The sequence below is a fragment of the Protomyctophum parallelum genome, assembly GCF_964188405.1.
Source record: "Protomyctophum parallelum genome assembly, chromosome: 4".
Classification (NCBI taxonomy): domain Eukaryota; kingdom Metazoa; phylum Chordata; class Actinopteri; order Myctophiformes; family Myctophidae; genus Protomyctophum; species Protomyctophum parallelum.
In genome coordinates this window covers 40262483-40286729 of record NC_139700.1, presented here as the reverse complement: position 1 = coordinate 40286729, position 24247 = coordinate 40262483, and the positions used below count along the sequence as shown (strand labels likewise).

General features: G+C 42.9%; 1 protein-coding gene across 1 annotated transcript in view; it reads right to left on the bottom strand.

The window, feature by feature from the left end:
- The window catches only part of LOC310857791 (SRSF protein kinase 2-like), a 93102-nt gene extending 69094 nt beyond the window's left edge, over positions 1-24008 (bottom strand). Inside the window, exons 1-2 of the mRNA XM_083763676.1 lie at positions 23872-24008; positions 23307-23373 (exon numbers count right to left, since the gene is read on the bottom strand). Coding sequence (XP_083619802.1) covers positions 23307-23373; positions 23872-23935 — 131 coding nt within the window. The 5' untranslated portion in view covers positions 23936-24008. The remainder of the gene's footprint in view (positions 1-23306; positions 23374-23871) is intronic.
- Positions 24009-24247: the final 239 nt, after the last annotated feature.

Here is a 24247-nt window from a genome sequence, read left to right as displayed (position 1 = left end):
TTTTGGCAGATGTTTCTATGTGAGTGAACAACAGAGACAGACAGGTAGCCAGAGGGGGCGACGTGATGGGGGGGGGTCAGTTGTTTCACTCCATTTCTCTCTACGCCTCTTATTCTGACCTCAATATTAGCCTGTGCACGTGTGTGCACGTGCCCGTGTGTGTGTGTGTGTGCGTGCGTCTGTGTGTGTGTGTGCTCATGTGCGCGGCCCAGGGCATTCTAAGGTTACTGTTACTGACTAGTCACCCATAAAGTACATTCCACTATGAAGAGACACAGACTGAACCGCTGAGAGCATTGTACATTAAAAAGGATATTTCAAAGTGCAAATATGCAAGTTAGGATAAAACAGGGTCAGACGACTTGCTAGTAATACATTCCTGACATCAAAGCGTCTTGCATACGTCATCATGTCATTGTGTGTTTACAGCTTGGGCCGTTATACCAGACCCTATAACTCTAAATACACACCATTGTTCTGTTAAGGGCTTCGTTTTTTTACATCTCGCAAATGTTTACATTTTCATTGGAACGTAAGTCAATGAGTCAATGTTGGCTAAACATCACGGTGAGTAATGTTAATACGTTATTTTGAAAATCAATATTTAATTAATTGGTCTGAAAAATCTATCTGAAGGTCACTCACATGTGGAGATTTTATTTAGCTTTGAAAGGAGATGTCTTACACTACCAGCGTTTTTTTCCGTTCCCCCTTTAAGATGTTCATATTGACCTGTATTAATGTGTAATATTTGATGCTCTGTTGATGCATTTTGGGCTGAACTTAAATACACTTGCATCACAATGCATAAAAACAAAGCATAATGTAACTTGGACCAAAAAATAACATTGGTGGTTGGATTACCTACACTGAAATCTGAAGAAAATGTCAAGTCTGTACAAGTTGATTTTCATAGCTGCACATGCAGAAAATGAAAGGAATCCGATGGCTTACACGCATCTCAAACAAACCATGGTAGGCTTTGGTATAATGACAGTGTGTCAAATATACTGTAATAAACACGTTGTATAGCAGACAGCTTTAACCACCTGAACCACACACACACACACGTCTCTCACACACACACACACACACACACACACACACACACACACACACACACACACACACACACACGATGCCCTTTCTCTTGGTCGCTACACAGAGTTCTCATTTCCTCACATAAAGGGGACTACATTAGGCTGATGTACTGTATCTGAGCCAAGCCATTGTCCTGGTTCTAAGTGCATGTGGGCCAACAGGGGGAGAGGGAACCACAGAGCAATGTGGAGCAGCAATGCATCCAGACATGAGCGTCATTCCTCACTGAATCCCTGGGGGGCTCAAACACGCTTACCCCGCACGCAGCACGCACACACACCCAGAGGGGGGTCCGACCTCAGCGTGCCCTAGGTAGTAGCGCTGCCCACGGGTATCTGTTCACCGCACCGACCCCCCAACCCCCGTACGCATGAAACAGTGGTACGATCCTGAAGTCACGTTACTGTGAAGAGAGAGAGAGAGACCCCCCCCCACACACACACACACACACACACACACAGATATCTTCTGAGACTAGTATGCTTCAATTCTCAAAGAAAGGAGAGGAAAGAGAGGACTATGGTAGGGGGGAGAGAGAGACAGAGAGAGAGAGAGAGAGAGAGAGGACTCTCTCTCTCGCCAGCAGATATATTTCAGGAGCTGCTATTGAGGCTGCTAGAAGCTATGTATAAGCGGCCTACTTCTCCACATTGCCTGATGGATGCTGCACACACACACACACACACACACACACACACACACACACACGCTCCCATACCATCACGTGCAGGCACATATGTATAGTAGTTTTATGCACATGTGCTTAGTCACACATATCTGATTATAACATTCAGTTATCAATCAATATTGATACACGTGTGCAAGTATATTGCGCAAGTGTGTGTGTGTGTGTGTGTGTGTGTGTGTGTGTGTGTGTGTGTGTGTGTTTGCGTGCGTGCGTGTGCGTGCGTGCACGTGCATGTGTGCGCGTGTGCGTGCATTGAAGGATGCTGCTCTGGTGGTGACTGTGCTCTTTGTGTTCAGCATCAGTCAGGTCATCAGTGTGTGTGCAGGCAGACAGTGTGCGGCGCTGCCCCCCGGTGGAGCGGTGAGGCGATGCATCCAGATTGACTGGCATACTGCTAGCCTCAGGCCTGACCGGCAGGATTCAGTGCTGTATGGACTAACGTTGCCAGATTTTGCAATAGAAATATCCAAAGGCGTCCAACTTCCAAGAAAACAAGCCCGAAAGAAACTACTAATAAGCCACACGAGCACAGCTTACATTGGATTTTTGTTTTGTTTGTTTGTTTGTTTAGTGGACTCATGACTGTCAGTTCCCACCTGTCATGTGGGAGTTCAGACTGCTCCAGACCATACTGAATAACTGCTAGCTTGCATAACAACTTCAGACTAAGACTTAAGTCTAAGATGTACAGGTCATTGCTTGTTTTGTATCCTCCAACGAGGTCTCCCACCAGGCAACAGCTCAGTCCTTACTGCTTATATCGGTTCAGTGGCACAAAAGCCAGGGGGGACACAGCAACTTAGAACATAAATATCTCGGAATCACGCTGCTTTTACGTCCTGACTCAGAGGTTTCCAGCCAACAGTCTTTTAAGTTAAGAGTACCGCTCATTGACAATGAATTATGGCAGCCCATAGCTCTCCTATGAGACACAGACCGAGTAAAAACAAAGTGCTATTTTAACATGATCATTAGTGAGGACCACTAATGAAGCCATAGGTTGAAAAGTGGTGAAGTGGTCCTTTATTTTGGCTATTTGAAAATGCAAATAGCCTGCATCCTATCCTTAGACTCACTAAATTGAGAAAGGACGCAATCATGTCACCCTCCGGGTACTTTAACGTAGTTGAAGGAGGACTCATCACAATGTCCCTGGGACCCATCTAAAAGACTAGCCTGGCTAAAGCCAGACACGAATCAGCCGTTGGCAAAAATAATTGCCAGTGTGATATTAGTCTGGCTTATTAGCCAGGCTACTAAAAATCCACCTATGGATACCGGGACCCATTACATTGAAAACCACTGGTTCATCATGCATGGGAGCATTATGAAAGGGATAATCAATGGGGAGCAGGTCATTATAGACTAAGAAAGGGTTTATTTCTCAACAATAACCCTCTCCCCTTTGAGTATCCCACTTATTAAAGAAATTAATACATTGACCAAAGTAACAAAATAAAGGAAATGTTTAATGAAAAAGCCAAAAAGGATTTCAGTGCATATATAGTATATTCTATAATGCCAGGTTTGTCCAGTGCATAGCGGTCGCCCGGCCCTGGAAGACAATGGGAAGTTTGATAAAATAGAGTCGATATTTGGTTACTGCTTCAGTTCAAAATGTTTTCAAAAACATTCTTGAGAGCAATGTTTAGCTGTAAATGACATTGTGCGTTTGTTTACATGGCTTCCATGTTGGATACCGCACACAAGCAAGCAACACAGATTGATATGAGCAGCTGCTCTGAGCCTTTGATTAACACAGTGGTCTGTTATTATTGAGTTTAGCAGTCATTATTCCAAAATAATAGACCGCTGAATTCAATGATTGACCAACCAAGGCGTGAAATAACATTGACTATGCATTCCACAGCACTGTCACGGTATATCTGTGTCTACAAGCAGCATGGCACCAGTAAGGCATAAACCAAAGTGTGAGTTAGCGTGTTGGTCTGTGGGGGGAGATAGAGCGAGAGAGCTCATTAGCTAAGTGTGTGTGTGTGTGTGTGTGTGTGTGTGTGTGTGTTTAATTGATGGATGGAGTGATCTTTGCCCCCTCACGCTGACCTCTGCCTCAGCGTGAGGTGGATGTTTTATTAGCCATGACATTTTTTTAATGGATTTTCTCACACTTGTAGGTGTATAGGCAACACTTAATAGCGCCACAGTGCACTGCACAAAATGGCTGACGTAATGCTTTGATTGCTTTCCTTATGCCCTTTCACCTCACTAATGGAGGAATGGATAAAGGCTAGCTGCAGCAGCCACAAGACTCCAAACCAACGTCTGAACTTTTGTTGGGCTTAGGGTAAGGCGAGAAGAACAATTTTACATCATTCAGAACTTCGCCTGAGAGTTCTTACTTTTTTTTTAAAGAGAGTTTGCATGTACAAGTACAGGGAAGTACTGTACCATACAAGGTCTGCCAAAAGGATGAATCCAAAAAAGCCCATCGGCTTCAAGGTTCAATTACTTTATTTTGTCTCCCGGGGGAGAAATTTGTCTTGGACACAAAGACCCACACTGCAGCATACATAAATACAATTACAATACAATACAAGACAAGAGAGGTACACACTAGTAGACACTACACAGTTACTTGTACGGATTCTAAATAAAAACACCCACGCCAACATACCTAGTGCAAAGAAGAGCAGCACCTTAGCACCACCTCAAAATCTTTTACCCCTACCCTGTCTGCACTCTGCAAGGACTCGGTTAATGAGTGTGATTGACAGAGGGACAAAGGAATGCTTGTATTATATTTACACGCATGGACCTCATACCGCCTACCTGATGGCATTTCTACAATCCATCTGCAACATACCATGGATTTTTTGGAAGAAATGTTGGCTGTGGATACATGAACGATCACTTTACAACAGTCCTGTTATGGCCTTCATAAATAAAATGAAAATAATGTTTTGACTAGTTTGGGTCCTGGCCTGGTCAAAGGTTTGGGAACGTTTGGGAACCACTGCTCTAAGGGGTCTGTCTACCAGGCTCCCACAGTTCACACAGACACTGTGGGGGCCAACCGGCCAACTCCAAGGGCACAGCCTGGAAAGGGAAGAGACGCAACACATGACAGCAGAGCTAACAACACTGCAGAGTTCAACAAGACCCTGATGCTAGACAGGAGGGTGTGGAGGACAGCGATTCAGAAGTCCCGGCTGAGTCAGTGCTGGCAGGTGTAGTAGCAAAAAGGTTTCTATGCAGCCCAACTCAATGACATGGCGGGTAACCGAGGCCTGAAAGAACTTAGGCCTGAAGCCTGACAGAGCACAAGAGACTGGTCTGAGTCCTTGCATCTGCTGAAGATACATTCCCTGGTTCAATCAACACTTTCCACTTCACAGGTTAGTATGTAATCTCACATCGTATTGGCTATGGATACTCCCTCTCTGTGTCACTGCAAATGTCATGTGTATCGCATCATCGTTCTTCTCATCGTCATCACGTCATTACACATATAGTTGCTGTCGGGCAGAGACCTCTTATCTCAAACTTTATATTCAAACTTATTTTCCCCATACATTGATCATACAACAGCGGAATTGATCATCGAAACGTGGTGCGTTTTGAGCTTGTAGATCTGCCATTTTTTCATTTGAATCGTGAAAAGTACGAGTTTTAAACATAATGAGGTTTCCACCAGACAAAGACGATATATTAAACACATCCATAATTAATTAATGGAGAGTGATATAATAGCACACACGTTGTCCACTGTCATCATGAATGAACGACTGATTTAATTGTGTAGAGGGGTCAGGGGAGCAGAGGCGTATTCACAATAAGGCCATACCAGGCCAGGCCACCGTCTGTCCAAGTCGCAATATCGCCTGTCCTTGAAAACAGCGATAAAAAAGAAAGAGACAAAATCGCCAAACTTAGAAGAATGGGACAGCATGTTGCTCCAACTTGCTCGTCCATTCGCCCCTCGCCCGTTCATGGGCGTGTCCATTACGTGGCACGACCCTCCCATAGACATGCAAATGAAGGAGAGCCCGGGGGTGGGGTTCAGTGGGAGAAGGTGAGTATTTGATGCATGTTCAGCTGAAGTTTTCACCAGTGTTACTTTTTTTTTATCCCACGATTTTGTAAACTATTTTTCACCCCTGTGCCAATTATCTAATGTGATCCTGGGCTCTACACACCCTCCGCCAACCTAGTCCCCATATATGGAAGACATGGGGAGAGCAACGGACTTGAACTCATGCTTCCTTCAGTGTCCAAGTTGCTCCTTTATACTTGACAGGGGGGAGTTTCCCTAGTTGGACGTAGCGCGTGGAAGGATTCCAACCAGTTCCTTTCCCCCGGCTGGCCAGGGGGAGGCAGTTTAGAGACCAGGATTTGTACATTACTTACTTAAGGGCACTAATTACACTGCCAATGACCAAATGAACGCCTGTTTTCTAGTGTACAAAGAGTAAAAACTAAAAGTGCACACAGAACTACAATGACAACCTCTCGCCCTAAAAAGTCTGTGTCTCCTAGCGTTTCAGAGAGATTTAACTGAAGATCTGAATAATAATCACCATTATATAATAATATAAATATCCTATAATCTAAGTAGCTAGTTAACCAAGATTGTGACAAAAAACAGATGGAGAAAGGAGAAACAAATACCTTGTTTTATATACTGTCTTTATTAACGTTTTGATGTGTTCTTGCTGATTTCCGATTTTCACCTGGCCAACTAGTAATTCCTGCATGCTACTGCAGGGAAGAAGGAGCATTCACAGTCACAAATTATAATTTTCACCACTGGCAGAGCAATGTTAGAAGAACAGCAGCACCCTCTACTGTCTGACAATGAGAATTTCCCAATTTTCCCTTTTCACAATATGTTCCTTCTCACTTATAGTGAGAAGCTGATTCAAAATGAGATACAGGTCACCAGGGAGAACTAAAAGTAGTCACATGGAGAGGGACCAGATGGAAATATAACAATGTGTTGTGTTTCTTTGTGTGCATATGTATTCCAGAAGCCAAGGAACTAGCGAACGAACAGGCCTGCGGTTAAGCTTGTATTCAGCTGCAGGGAGGAGTGACAATGGGTGTCCTGTGCTTAAGCTAACGAGCATTATAATGACATGCAGCCCAGCCAGCACCATGGTGCAGGAGAGAGAGAGAGTTAGGCCCGCTTGATGTTTTTGCAGTTAAGTTGAAACAATGGCTGTGATAATTCACTCTGTGAGATGACTGCATAATCCTTGCTCACAAATATAGCATACACAGCTTTATATTGTACGTTCTGTATATTCTGTATACGGAATATAAAGAATATATACATATACTGTCAGTGTATTCTGGTTGCTAGATTATGTTAGCAGGAACGGTAACGCACACCTGAGGTTGTGGTGGTGCCGTGTCATTAGTCCGACAGCTCATTATTCTGACGGTGTACTGAAGCGACAGCGAACTGACGCTTCAATTATATTCGCCACTCCTACTTCTTTACGTCGTTGTTGGTATCCTTCAGATTTTTCCACCACTGCGTGTTTCACGGTGTTTCAAAATGGCGCAATAGTGCCAAACAGATGAGGCAGATGTCACATCTAAAGTCTCTCTAGAAGCGTTTATATTCCAAACAAGATGCTAGGTTAAGTCAGAAATGAAGACAGAACATTGCCGTTTTGATCAAAACCATGGTGCGGATATCGTAGCCCAGCGTGCACAGGATACTATTATTAGAGTATTTACGGTTCTCGTCCTATCAAATAAAAACGTGTGGTGCTCAGGACGAGTATACTCGTTCTAAGGCGTGTTATGTATATAAGAAGGTTTTACATTTTTGGCAATGATCAGATCGACGAGGTTCGGAGCTCATTACTGATTTTGCATCGCGATTACAATATTAAGTATACATTTCTGGAGAACGGTTGCTAGTATTAGTGAGTCTTAGCATTAGCTTCTCTGCGAAACAGTTTATCTGCGAAACGGGAAAGCGGAATTGCGTCATAGCCTAGGTGTCTGTATCCCTGTATCCGGCTCATGTACAGGTATGTGCGTAAAATAAGATATTGTCGCTGCCGATTTCATGCGCTACCACTTTTTTGTACACACACACACACACACACACACACACACACACACACACACACACACACACACACACACACACACACATTTAACATCTTTATTTGTATTCACATTTTACAAGAAATTTCTTGAACACAAACAATAGTGGATGCACAAACTTGAGAAAACTCTACAACAAGTGCTTCAGATACAGATCACGGGTACAGAAAGCATCGCCTTCTCCATATATGGCGACTGCCAATTATTGCAGACACTGAACAGAATTTTGCCGATGCCTTAGCTCTCGGCTTGGGAATGCCAATGCAATCTGCAGGCCCCTCACGACTGATTTGTGGACATTACAGAGGCTTCCAAATATGAACACAAGTAGTTTACATCTGTAGCCAAGCTGTATAATAGCATCCTTAAGACGCTGGTACTTAAGCACCTTGGTAAGGAATGCCTCTTCCAGACTGTGGTCTTAATGTACATGCCACTTCCAAAATGGTCACTTCTCTACTGTCCTCATCAACAACAACAATATCTGGTGTATTAGCTGTGACATCTGAAAAAGCATCACACACACACACACACACACACACACACACACACACACACAGATGTGGATTAGTAATTGTGTCATGCAGAGATAATGCTGGGACATGCTAATCTCCATTAACAGCTTGTTGCTGCTGGAGGTGTTGGCATAATCAGCATGTTAGTGCCAACTAGGGCTGACCTCGATTAGTCGAATAGTCGACTAATCGATCGGAACGGGTCTCAGTCGACTGACCACCTCTTAGTCGATGTTCATAAAAAAAAATGTTGCCCCAAACAATTGTATATAAAAATACAATATTTACAAAAATATACAAAAATATTGTATTATTCCACTAGGTCTGTGGGGGACATAAACACATTTGAACATTCTGACTGTTCAAATCTCCAATGTGCATGTGGAGTGTGTCTGCCTGTGTGGCAATATGCCACTGCCTGTGACTTGAATCGCACAGTGAGCTGGCCTGATAGACTCCAGAATCTCAATCTCACCTGCTGTGCTCAATCTGGCTAATGACAAGCCTCTCAGTTGTTAAAAAAAAGATTTGAACAGTCAGAATGTTCAAATGTGTTCATGTCCCCCACAGACCTAGTGGAATAATACAATATGTTTGTATATTTTTGTAAATATTGTATTTTTATATACAATTTTTTGGGGCAAAAAAAAATCGACTATTAGTCGACTAACAGCAAATTTATTCATCTATCAGTCGACTATACAAATCCTTAGTCGGGGACAGCCCTAGTGCCAACACCAGCAACTCAGGGTAAGGAGCTATGATGAGGCTTGCATATCTACCGTTATATGTGCCTAAAATAAGATATTGTTGCTGCCGATTTCAAGTTATCTTATTAATATGTTGGAGTCATGTGTATGACATTTAACATCTTGAACCCTCAATACTTAAAATTTGACCTTCAGCTCTGAGCTCAGGAGGTAGAGCGGAAGTTCGATCCTGAGTTGGTGTCAAAGTGTCCTTGAGCAATACACTGAACCCCTAATTGCTCTCAATGAGCAGGTTGGTGCCTAGCATAGTTTCCTCCGGCATTGGCGTATGAATGTGTGTGAATGGGCGAGGTTATGCACACACGTTGTAAAGTGCCTACTATATGAATGCAGTAAACCATTTAGCATTTTTTTCCTCTTTTTCTTCCTCTAGCCTACACCCGAAACCTCTTTGCCAAAAATAGCAATAACAAGCTCAGATTATTAATAAAAATATTAATAATAATATCGCCGAAAATAGTATAATATCAAGTGAATAAACGCAATGCAACATGAAGTAGGGCTATAAAATAGGCTTTACGCTTAGGTGCTGGTAATGTGAAGGGGTTGGGAATTTAAGCTCACAGATTTTAGGTCACCCTGGATGCTAAAAGCCCCACGGTTGTGAAAATAGTTGCCAGGTGTGAGAGGCACGCCACAGACACGGTCTAGGACAGATGTTAAAAAAAAGCAGCTTTTGTATCAAACTTCAACTTCACTTTATTGTCACACGTTGTCACTCCCCTGTGACAGGTTTACAGGTGTAAAGTAGGCCGTTGGTTCTCAAAATGTGCTAATATTAGCATCACAATCATTTTAAATAAACACTTTGAAACACACTGGCTATTCAAAAAGAGCAGATGTATAAGCTCACAGCGTGTAAAAACACTTTTTTATTAATATATAAACCGGTATATATATTTTTTTACACAAATCGTCTCTTCTGGAGGTCCCTGGCACAAAAATAGTTGCCCCCCCCCCCCCCCCCCCCCCTTCCCCTAAACAAGCACACACGTTACACCGCTGGCACATACATGGCTTCACACTGTTGACACGGTCACAGGACCTTTGCTGCCGATTCTAGAAACACAACAGCATGCTTTGTTGTTCTCGCACATGCAATAAAGACCTCAGGCTCCTTCTATTTACAAACTCTCAATGACCTACACTTGCAGTATTTCCTCCTGCCATCATTGGCTACAAGCGTGGGAAGTTATCCTGTCTTCCTTGGCCTATCTATACTGGCTGCAGGCAACAACAAAAACAAGTTTGGCGCTGATCAGTCCGGTGGGTTTGTCAAGATTAGCTCCACACTCACACGCACACACATGGCCTTTGTCCTGGTGGAGTTAAAAAGCAGTGTGTGTGGGGTGTTACTTATGTTCCTTTCTGTGACTTCCACTGTTTGGCCAGCAGGTGGCAGAAGTGAGCAACTCTGCAAGACTAATTACAGGCAACCTATATAATAGGCAACCTTGTTCCATGTCTATAAATCTCTTCTCCGAAAATAGCCGATCTGCAGGCCATGCATGAGCTTGTAGATGAGCTATTTTCGGAGAACAGATATAAATGATGGTGATTTACCAATCTGGAAAGACACGGATGATCTGCATTATTGTTACTATAATATGGTGTAGTTTAGAATAGATTAGTATAATATAGGCCCGCAGCCACTGTTGTCTGTCCATCCCTCACAGGCAGGTCTCTCTGCGAGGTGCACAGTAGCATGAACTGGACTCACCTCGTCAAAGTGCTTCGTCTTTTTGGGTGGAAACTTTACTGTACATATTCCTCGATAAATGACCTGTTTTCACTGTTTCAAATTCCTCTTTTTTATACTTTTGTAGGCATATAGTATAGCCTGCCTATGTGCAATTTCTCTTGTTAACTATAGCTGCAGAATAGGCTAAATGTTTAGCGCTGTGCAGGCAGCAGGCAGGTGGAATCAATGTATTAACGAGCAATTATCTGACATTCAGCAGTGTTGCCCCGAATATAATCTCCAAGGTCAAACTCATAAATTCACAATGTATCATGCCGCCTCTGTTGTGAGCTTTAAGATCTGCATGCTTATGAGTATAGCCTACTTTGTAGCCTACATCTGGCAGAAGAGGGTAGTTATGAGAATATTAGTAGGCCTAATGTAAAATCATTAAAATTGTAATGAGTAATGAAAAGAAAGAAAAACATCAGCTACAGACTGAATATGCATTCACATGCATTTTACCTACAGCTTTTTCTTTTTATTTGGGTGGCCATCTACAGGCCGGGCATGTGTACTACAGCTTTCTCTGCAATCCGGAGCGGTTTACGCTCTTGTCTGGACGACATGCATAATTAACATAACCGCAATGTGGACAGCGCGAGCCGTCCTCGTGTATACAGGGTCTTAGTTTAGACATACTATTGGTCCGACTGTCATTAGACCGACAACCTACCTCCAACCCTAACCTAACCCTAAACGCAAGCACGGGAGCAGCACATGTTCGACCTCATGTCTGACCGCATGTCTGACCATTGTTTCCGCATGTTGGTCCGTTGGTGTGTCTAATCTGTGTGTGCATCCCTCTTGAAACAACAGGATCACAGAACAGGCGTCAGGCACATGATGTGAGACCCACAGTCAGAGTCAGACAGTGGCTACGTTTACATGAAGGGTGATCATTCCGAATAAATGCTTCTGAATAAAATACATCCGATGTAATGTTTTTTGCCGTGAGTTTACATGGGAAATGGTCATTCCGAATGAGTGTTTATATGGAGAAGTGATAGAAGACATGATACATGTTAATTCACGTGAAACTACGCCATCTGTTGGACACATAAAATATAGGCAGTTCATTCATTGTGACTTTCAGACGAAAGACGACACTTTGAAATCCCATCATTTCATTCCGCAGTAGTTTTGAGGCTGCTGCTTGGATAGGGACGGACATATTATGTTTACCGTCTTTTTTTCCCCACCTGCTGCGGCTCCCCTTCTCCGCTGGGAAGGTGATCATCTCGTTTTTATGTGTAGCCTACTTTATTATCTACAGCACGGCCAGGGCACGCAACACACTGATTATTATTGTATCGGGTCGCTCGTTATTTTTGAGAGAGAGAGAGAAAGTGTGAGAGAGAGACCGTTGAACACACACACACACACAAAAAGCACGAAATAACGCGCTCTATGTGCAAACTTCTCGGCACGCCTTGGATATGAGGCTTATGATCGCCTTGGAGTTGGAGCGCAATGGAAATGAGCATGCTCAGAAAGACCAGAATGAATTTACATCCGAAGCAGTGTATACATGAGTCCAATTTTCTTTCAATCGCATTGAACATCGGAGTAATCCGGCCAGTGACATTGGAATGGTTTTTAGATCGCATCGAGCGTTTTCATTCGGATGTAAGTTTTTGTAGGTGTTTACATAACAACGTTTAATAGGATTGAACTCCTATTCGGAATGAAAAGGGGATTTAACTGCTCATGTAAACGTAGCCAGTCACAGACACACCAGAACAAATTAAATCCTGTTTGTAAAGGAAGAATGGGTTTCCTTTTTTACAGCATGGCTCTGCAGGAGCTAGATCGGACTGTCACAATTATCACATAATCGGCGCATCACAATTATTTAAGATACTCACACATAATTTTGTGCATAATCGTCATAATGTGCAAAATCATATCCATATCATATTTTCAAACATATATTTTCAAACTGTCAATATAGCCGATTTACAAACTTCTAGATTGTCTATTTCCACTATTCCAAAGTACAAAGTTATTAAATTATTTGTCACATCTGCTGTGCACTTTCTGTTGACGATGCCTAAAAGCCAAACATAAATGTAATTTGTATTCAAAATGTTCAACGACAGAAATCACGGATCAATTATTTTAACGACAATTAATCGTCAAGTAAAATGTCTTAATCGTGACAGCCTGTCAGGAGTGTTGGTTTGTGGGGGGAGAGAGAGCTCATTAGCTAAGTGTGAGTGAGTGAGTGAGTGAGTGAGTGAGTGTGTGTGTGTGTGTGTGTGTGTGTGTGTGTGTGTGTGTGTGTGTGTGTGTGTTTTGGTATGTATTTTGTATCTCTGGATCCCCTTGAAAACGAGATGGTTCATCTCAAGGGGTTATTCCCAATAAAGAACACAAACATATATATATTTTTAACAGGTTATCTATATTAACAAGTCTAAAGTTGTCACGTGCGAAAAAGATGTGCGCATAGCCAATGAAAAGATGTGCGCATAGCCAATGAAAAGATGTGCGCATAGCCAATGAAAAGATGTGCCACTAGCCAATGAAAAGATGTGCCCATAAAGCTCTCAGCCCCTCCCTCTTTGGCTGCTGTAATGTGATCTCCCCTATGGATCTCCGCACTCCGCAGAGAAACCTTACCTATAGTCGCCTCACCATTTCGCTTATTCCTTCTAAATCTCTGCATTTAAAATATAGGTCGCTCAGCGAATGTCTTAGTTACATTAACATTGTTCTTAGAAACTACTTGGTTTGTACCTAACTACTACGATTACACAGATCGCGTTTGTTATTTCGCTACTGCCAGTACTTCTGATTGCACGCACACACACACACACACTACCCCGTGTCCCACACACACACAACACTGCCGCGCGGATTTAAGCTGTCAAACCTATTTTGTTAAAGTTACATATGCCACAGACACTTGCCTGAACTGTGCAGCTGATATATATACAGCATTGTCATATTTAAAAGGCGCTTTATAGCTTCTCTCAGCTCAAAGCGTGTATGAATAAGGAGATAAATGAACAGCTGACGTCGGTGGGAGAGGACATCAGCTGTGTGTGTGTGTGTGTGCTCGCGAGTGTGAGAGGGAGGTACCGTAAACAGTCAGCAACACGTTACATTTCTACTTCTACTAAAGAAAGAGGCAGCGATGGAGCCATAAGTCCATATCCATAAATTCGGGGACATAAATTGCGCAAAATACTGTTAAACATGACGGCATCAGCCTGCTGCATCCTCCTAGCTGTTGTGTGCTAAGCTAAATCATCATACAGAACAGTCAACACGGCATTGACCAGGGTTGCCACATTGACTGAGAGGGAAACAAGCAACCAGGTCTATGAAAATGTTAACAGGCCAGATCAAGTCAGAAAATAAATCTAGAATAAGCAACAATATTGCTGACTGTCAAACATCATTGTCCAATGTTGTTTTACAGCAGTGGTTCTCAAACATTTTCATGTCATGGACCACTAATATTCTATATGTATATATATTTATATATATTATATATATATTATATATATATTATATATATATTTACTATATATACACACCGGTATATATACAGTGTACACAAACCGTATATCTAGGTGTGCCCCGAGATTTTTAGGCTATGAAAAGTGTGCCCTGGGACAAAAAAGGTTGAGTTAAGCGGTGCCCAAAAGGTAGATCACGATCTACCAGTAACGTCAGATCAGGGGTTTTGTCGGCCAGCGCCAAAAATGCTCCCCGACAGCATAATCGGAGCAAATACCGGGCAGTGTGTATGAGCCATAACGTGTTGACTACACTACACTACACTAATAAGGACACATAATAATAACTAATAACCCATCCGTTACTACATGTGGAGTCAACTCCCGCAATTTCCGTCTTCCCATAGTGCGTGGCAAAGTAACTCTGGGATGAGCGGCCGCTAAGCGGCCGCGAAATTCTAGTATTATATATCATGATTTATCGGGAGAAACAAATACAAGCAAGTATATGTTAAATCAGACACTAAGCACGCCCACAGTCCAAATGGAATAATTCTCCCCAAGGGCCACATTATGTCGAGAGTGACGTGCTGAGTGCACGCATAGAAAGCATAGAAAGGGTAGGGAAAGCAAACAAACCGAGCCATGTACCCCCGTCCCGTGTGTGCAGTGCCTGCATGCTACCACCTACCACCAACCCTGATATTGACCCACAAGGAGCACCAACTGTTCCTGGAGTGCTGCCATATTGATGAGAGAAGCTGTATTGGCTGAGCTGTGCACATTCTACTGTCCAAACAAACCTCAGAGCAAACAAACACATTCACATAGAGTACAGCCATGGATGGACAGGATGGATGCAGAGATATTTTACCCACACGCAGCTCTCTCTCTCAGACACAGCAGCACATACGGTACATTTTAGAACATAACATTAGCAGCGCCAGCGGCGGTGGTTCAGGGGTAGAGTGGCTGGGTGGGAACCGTAAGGTTGCCAGTTCGAGCCCCGACTCCCCCAGAGCTAGTGTCAAAGTGTCCTTGAGCAAAGACACTGAACCCCTAATTGCTCCTGATGTGCTCATTGGTGCCTTGCATGGTTTCCGCCGCCATCAGTGTATGAATGTGTGTGTGAATGGGTGAATGTAATGCACAATCTATGTAAAGCGCCTTGGATAAAGGCGCTATATAAATGCACCATTTACCATTTAGCAGCTGATACAAAGCAGTGGCTTGTTCGTTCATGGCAGCCAGCTTCCCCTCTTAAATTAAATTAATTCATCATGTTCTAAGAGACAGTCTAGAGTAGACCCTTCACTCCAGAGTAGACCACTATCCCCTGGTCATCAATATAGCAACCAACCTGTGGCCTGGGGACCTCCTGGTGAACCATGATGGAATTGTCAGTGAGCCCATAAATAATTGGCAAAACACTAAGATTCTAATGATAAGATAACATTAATATTTAAAATAAACTCATGTCAGAACCCACCGCTCATCTCATCTGCCAGAATACTTGGTTGGGTGAGGTGCAGGAGCCAAAAGGAAACCAAAATGAACACTAAAAGGCATGGCCTCCTTCTTTGAGACCTTGTATAATTTAGCGTATACAATAAGCTCGTATAAGGCCTTATAAGCCAGTTTCTTGCCGGCTAATATCAATGAACGGTCCTGTCTGGTGCTGTAGGCCTCAGACTTCAATGAGAGAACAGGGAGCAGAACAAATCAATGTGCTCGATTACACTAAGGTGCAGTGTGTGTAGCAGCAGCATCAGCTATGAGTCACCACAGATCAGGTTTCCTTCTACACACAATGGCAGATGGGGCGAGCTACTAGTAGCACAGTCTATAAGGAAGTCCCAATGAGATCAAAGATATCTGGGTAATATATTTAACCTCTTCTTATCTCCATATGTATAATTTAATATTACGTTTTTCTAGGTTTTTTTTTGAGTGGTGCAACTGCAACCACTCCCTTACGGAGCTACAGTATGTGTGTGGCTGGCTGGGTGGGTGGCTACTGGCTAGGTCTGAGCACGAAAACAGCATGGTTGTTTTTCACCACCTGGGCGCAACCTAACACACACACAAACACCCACGCACATATTAACTGTATATATGATGATTTCGGGTGTACCAGTACAGTACAGTAGAGTAGAGGGTACAGTACAGGGACCCCCACACAGTAACTCTGTCATTTCTCAACCGTTTCTGACGTGGGGCGGCTCGCGGGAATCGGCGCGTTCCTGGGGGTCTGGATGTTCCGGGGACCCCCACATGGTAACTCTCTCATTTCTCTACCGTTACGGACGTGGGGCGGCTCGCCGGAACCGGGCCGGCACCCTGGCTGTGATCCTGTGGGTCTGGAACTTCCAGGGACCGCCCGGGGACCCCCACACAGAGCTGCACCACTCACTTCACATGGGTGTGATTTCTTTTTAATGTACTCCCTACTTGATCATACACAGCCTAATGTGCACAAAAGCATCAAAGGTAGCAGATCTGCAAGCTAATTTTGAGCTTGTAGATCTGCAACCATTGCTTTTTGTAAGTAACAGATTGGGACATGGTTGGTTTCCACCCGAAAGAACCAATATAATAACAAGAAAATGTATTATGTGATTAGATTATTGTCTGGGAGTTTGCATATCATAATATTGCGATATGGCATGAGCGTAGTCTTTTACCTGCATCGCTTAAAAGACAACTTAGTTTTTTTTCTAACACGGTTCATGTTTTAGGTCAGACCTGGGCATTGTACGGCCCCTGCACAGGGTGACTCTGACCGGCCCGCGAAAGATTACTTGATAATTAGAAAATAAAACATACTTTTATTACCTTATGGGTGGACTAAAACCGCATTTCTTTTATTTTGAAGCCCATGTATTCTCACGGTGCATGCAATCTGCACGTCAACTGTGCACGTGGAACGTCAACTGTGCACGTGGATTGCGTGTGATTGAGAACCTGTCTTCCTTTCTTCACCCCCCTCATATGCGAAAATGTGGGCTTTTTGGATTTATTGGTGATGACAACGTCAGTGAATGTAAATAGCCATGAAGCCCAGCCGAGCATGCAGCTCCACAACACGGTAGGGTAGGCGCATGATTACCAAACTTCCTCGCAGGAGGACAAGTTAAATCCCATTATGCTTCATTGCTTTATTTAACCCGCCTCGCCAATAAAGTTAACTTGTCTTAAGAATTAGGTTGTTATTAGAGAAAGTAAAAGAAGAGTGTTTTTTTATTTCTTCCGTTTTAACGATTTTAGCGATTTCTTTATAATGATTTACCATCATCCTGATCCTACTAGACCCCAGGAAATGACATCTGACCACAAAAGCTCACAGGATCTACTGAATGTGGAGGTGACAGACTGACGATTGAGCCTACAACACACAGTATGAGAGCAGTACCTCCCTCTTCACATTCAATAGATCCTGTGATCTTTTGTGGCCAGATGTAATTTCCTGGGGTCTAGTAGGACTATAGTAAATATTATGATAAAGAAATCGGCGTAAAAGTTAGCATAAAAAATACATATTTAACCACTTGTTCGAATGCCCCCGCAGCAAATGAACAATAATGAACACTTACTTACTTTCTCAAAATACAACCTAAAACATGAACCTTGATTGAAATTGAAAGAAACCAAAGTTGTCCTTTAAGCTATATTTTATGCTTTTAAAAGGCTCACACTCTGCTTTACTGCAGCATTGTAACAAAGATATCCACTTTATTATTATTATTATTATTACAATTATTATTATTATGCCATGCCACTGAGGTGCTTAGGTGATATTGAAGTTGCATAAATGCTCATATCTAGTAATGGAACGTGACAATGATGGCCCCATAGTCAGATGATGAATGACCCTACAGAGACACACACAGAAGTTGTTGCTATACTCCTCAAAACAAAAACACAGGTTCTCTTTGTTGAACTGATGGTGGGAATGGAAAGAAAAGATTAAAGGGATGTCTGAAGGGAGGGACAATAAAACAATAATCTGAAAGTATAAAAGTGTGTGTATAAAAGGTTTGTTGTCCCTCAGGCATAATTTCACATTGTGTCTTTCCTACTTGAACACTTACATCCTACCTACATACTGTACATACTTAGTTGATCGGGAACACACAAAGCTCTATACTTTACTTTGATCCACTTCTTTTTCACTCCTCTACACCAAATCACTTGGGTGAGAATAACCGATCTAAATGGTGCATTTTCTTTTGGTGCACCTTTTGCAATTACAGATTCACAAACCGTTGGCAGAGGAAACCATGCAAGGTACCACCATGCTCATTGGGAGCATTTAGCAGTCTAAGGACACTCTGACACCAACTCACGGTGAGCCGGGGATTGAACCGGCGGGAACCTTCCGATTCTGGTCGCTCTACCTCCTGAGCCACTGCCTCTACAACCTCACAACCTGTTCCAAACTTGTTCATCGGCTATTTTCAGCAGAATGTTTGCAGCCAGAATAGAAATGCTAGGGTTCATAATCATGTGCTTAGATTTAACTCACTCACATTTTCTATGAGAGACCCTATATTATTTTGAAAGCCGTTTCCCTTGGAAACCGAAAATCAGGAAGTGAATAATCTATAAGTAACAAATGTAATTTAATTCACCCAAAACATACAGTTTGTATCGTTTACAGAAATGAGGCAAAAAACAAGCTGGTTTTGATCCAAAAATAAGTATTGCGTTCCCATAGACAGCATAAGTCAGCGGAATTTTCTTCCTGTTTTATCGCACCCGAACCGGAGTGTTACGAGCACGTAGAGAACACAGTAACCGTAATCAATATAAAATGAGGGCGAGGAGGTGTTTGGACCAGAAGGAAAAAATGAGTTATTAAAGCACACCTATAGGCTGTATATTGCTATTAGTTAACCAAATACTTTAGAAATAAGGTTGTGCAAACACTGCAGAGTATGGCAATTACATAGTTGTTCGCACACGCACGCGCGCACACACACACACACACACACACACACACACACACACACACACACACACACACACACACACACACACACACGTTGAATAATAACCTATAGCCTGTCCTGTAGGGCTCTTTGCCTGTATAAAAACTCACATTATACATTATTCAATGACAGATTCATAATTTACTGTGTGTGTGTGTGTGTGTGTGTGTGTGTGTGTGTGTGTGTGTGTGTGTGTGTGTACTGCTGTATAAGCATTCTACTGTGAAGCCAAGCATGTTTAGCCTGCGTAATGATGACTATGTGTTCTCTAACATTTCAGCTAAAACCCCTGATGTCTTTGTTGTAAATGAAAACCTTAGAGAGGTGTTCATTTTCGAGGTCGGCTGTACCTTTGACTACAGCCTGGAGGAAGCCTTTTTAACCTGAGTGCTGAGTCTTTCAATCATATACCGTACAGTAGTACAGTAGTTTCTACTTTATTGTGGAAATAAACCTACAGTACAGTGGACTCAGTGGAGGTTGTGTGATGAAAAGGCAGGGTGTGTGATATCAAAATGAACTCTGTGTGACTGTGAACTCTACCTAGGCTCTGACCAGGATAGAGTTACGCACGCACACGTTCCTATTAGTAATACAAGTGTACATACAAAAAATAAATGCTAAAAATGCAGACAGATTTTCACGTTGTAATGTCAAATGGAATGCATTAGGGCTGTGCTCGTGTGCTGCTGTAGACAAAATCTAATATCATGATATAGTTTTGACCAAATACCTCGATATTGATGATGAGAATATCAATATTATATATATATATATACTGCCGCAAAATATTTGTGTGATTGGAACCTTTTTTGTTTTTTTTACATTAATCACATGAACCGTAGAACGCCTATTCTGAGGGGAACAATAGCCAAAAATAGCAGATCTACAAGCTCTCTCAACTAAGGGGTCCTTGGCCTGGAAGAGCGGAAGACCCCTGAACTAGGACATTTCAGCATGCAGGCCAGGAGGAAGCAGGGGATCGAACAACCGCAAACAGGTGGCCGCCGGCCCTACCTTCTGAAACACTGCCTCCTACGTTGTGAGGAAACCCCTTTATTCTACTACACTGCTTACTTTGATGCATTGTGTGTTCTGTTGTAGGATTGGCAGAACAATTAGACCTAGCGACAAAGCTGTCCAGTACAGTACAGTACAGTACAGTAGGTGAATGGAGAGAACACACTTCAATAGGGCCAGGCTGTGCTCTGTGTCAGTCAGAGAGTCACATTAAAGGCTCAACATTCTGTCAGAATACAAATGGATTAGGGATGGTACGATACCTAAGTGTGTGTCACTAACCGCTTAGGACTAAATAAGCAAAATTAACCAAAACCCATGAGAACTTTAATCCATGCAGATTTCTTGATATGGTGCAAGACCAGCTTGTGAAACTAATGTTGCCATCAAGGTCTGTCAGTGCTCCAGCCAAATGTCGAGGGCACCCCCAACGCCAAACTCAAGATCATCATCACAACAAGGGATGAAACTTCAAGTTCAGACAGACATAGGACATCTTTTCAAAATGTGTGACCAAAGAAAATTGGCATAAATAATACAAGGTCCACTGACTCCAGGGCACTCAAATCATAAAAAGGTCATCCTGGATAAGGTGCAAGCTGACATGCGTTGGTATATATTTAATGATTTCATGATTGATTTCATTGAGTTAAAGGCCTTATGCATTTTTCAGTGCGAGCTGCATTTGTGCCAACATGTTTTTGGTCGTAACACTTCCTCTCTATCTGGATACTTAGTATTCACTACCATGAACACCAGTTTGAAGGACACCAGTAGAGCAAGAATTTTATTTAGGTTAATCAAAATAATCAATTTAATCGATTATAAAAAATAATCAGTTTGGGGGGGGGGGGGACATAGAATTTGTTTTTCTTTATTTTGTCACAATTTAAAAGCTCACATGTGATCCTGCAGACCCAACGCAGCAAAGTATAAATCAAGGCTTAAGCGGTTAATCAGAACTGATTGGGCCAATTACAAAAAAATAAATAATTAACCGATTAAAATGTTTTCGCCATCGATTCGTTGATATAAAAACAGAGCAAAAAAACGATAATCGAATCGACTAATCGCAAAGAACATAATAATTTGATACTTGCAGTGCTAATTTAATTATGCTAGCTGAGAAGGTCACATGCCAATTAGTGTGCGTGTGTGCGTGCGTGTGTGCATGCCTGCATGTGCACACGTGTTTGTTGTGGTATGTGGTTTGCAGGCACTCTTGACAGTTGACAGAGCATTCAGACTCAGAGTGGAGACCAAGCGAGAATTTGGAACAAAACAATGAGATAGAACCCTGACAGTCCAACCCCTTACTCTGGAAATGAAAGAGGATGAAAGACATTTTCCTTGGCTTTGGACCAAGTTCAGGAGAGAAACACACACACACACACACAGAGAGAGAGAGAGAGATGGCCTCTGGGAAAATTCAATCAATGTAGAGATAACTCATGGCCAATGGTGATGATCAGTATAAATTATATACAGTATTTAGACGGGTACTTTACTGTACATAATAATTGATTTATTAAAACTAGTACAACTGTTACTGTTTGTGATGCAGCATGGGGATGAAGTCATTTCCAGCCCATTCCTAGTACAAGCGGTGTAGTGGTGTCATCTCATTGATGCCTGTGTGACTGACTGCTGCTGACGTCGCTCCAATCGCGTCGTGCCCTCCACAGTCCACACACCAACTACTCAAATGCCCACAATCTAGATCCCATCTGCCGAACGGACGTCACGTACTGCCATTAGGTTGCCAAGCAACCATTCATTTACTACCAACAGTAAATTAAGCCTAGTAAGCAGTAGTGTGAATGGAGAATCCAACGATGTAAATGATGTTGATTGGTTACATTGTACACATAATGGTACACTTTGTGCATACCAAACTAGTAGGCTAATAATCATGACATACAGTAGGTAGCCAGCTATGATTGGTCGTTCTGGCAACCACATCTTGTAGCCAGCCTTTAATTGAATTGCCATTGATGAAGTTAAGGATAGATAGCTCAGCTATCTATCCTTAACTTCACCAATGGCAGCTATCTATGCTTAACTTCATCAATGGCAGCTACCGTATATATCCTTAACTTCACCAATGGAAATTCAATTAAAGGCTGGCTACAAGATGTGGTTGCCAGAACGACCACTAACCAATCACAACAACGTGACGTTACCCCCGGCAATGGGAGCATACAATCCAGAGAGCCACTGCACTGTGAGTGTGTATACACATTACACAAGCTACCACTGCGCCCATCACCATGCCGGCCTGGGGGAATCACACATAAGACAAGCTTTATTTATAATCCATCCATTTAACGACTTGAGTACAATGGCATGGACCACAATGGGAACAAGCCTCTGGTACAATGGCATGGACCACAATGGGAACAAGCCTCTGGGGCATTTATCCTTTCAGCACAATAACCTTTGACTGTACAACCTGTGTACTGTTAACTTAATATTAATAATCATGTTCATGAAGTATTCAATCAATTGTATTTCAGTTCTAGTCAACGAGTGGCAATGTTACACACTATAGTGTAACATGTCATTTCATATACTTTTTTAACCTCCAATCTGAATGAAGAGAGACTATAACTATATTTGTCGTCTATAAATATGGAAGGAAGGCAAAAACCTGAGGTGCCCATAATGCCAGGCATCATTCAGCGACAGTGCCCTGGCAGGCTGGTGTGCATGGATTCTTCCATATGTGCTCGCACCTCCAACGCATTGCACATGCAAGATGCAACGGTGCCAATAGGTCATACGTCATCAATCATACAAAAACACAACAAGCCTAATAGCATTAGCAACACAACAAACATGACATTTTAAATGTCGTCGTACCCCCACCACCACACACACACACACACCGTCCACTCACTGACTCACTGACTGCCGCCCTGCTTACCTGCGATGGGACGCCGTCTTATCCTTCTTCCCCTTCGGCCTCCTCTTCCTGGCCTGGATGGCCATCACTGGAGGACGTTTATTCACAGGTTCGAGTCCCAGAAAGAAGAGAGAGAGAGAGAGAGAGAGAGAGAGAGAGAGAGAGAGAGAGACAGACAGACAGACAGACAGACAGACAGACACACACACAGAGAACGAGACACACAGAGAAGACAGACAGAAGGGGGGCAACAGACAGACAGGGAGAGGGACAGAGAGAGCGAGACAGTGAACGAGAGAGACATACAGAGAAGACAGAAAGACAGCCAGACAGACAGAAGGGGGCGACAAATCGAGAGGACATATCAGTTGGTTGTCCAGGGGTCACGCACGCACGCACGCACACACACACACACACACACACACACACACACACACTCACACACACACACACACACACACACAGCATCGTATAGCATATTATATTAACGCCAACAGAATACGTTCCACACACGCACGCGTCATTCCTTCAGACACATCATTCATTTATTTCACATGCAACCCAAAAAGCGTCCGAATATCCGCACCTTTCCTGGAGCTCATGTTGTTGTTGTGTGTGTCCTGTCCTCCTCCTCCACCTCCAGGCAGCATGTAGCCAGGTCAGGACGGGCAGACAAGCTCAGCAGAGCGGGCAGCTCGGCGGCAGCAGCAGCCTCTCTCTCTCTCTCTAGCAGCGGTGCGTCACTTTCATCACTCTGAACACGACCGTCAAGCTTTACCTCAACACTTCCGTTTGACGGACTTCAAAATAAGAGTAATTTGAATGGTTCAGTCTTAGGTGGAATTATAATAGTACTGCGACAAACAGTCAAAAAGTGCTTTAGTTTTCGAGATACCCCTACCGGAGGTAGGACCAAACACAACATAGTTTTTCCTCATCTCTAAGGTCTCCCAGACATGAAA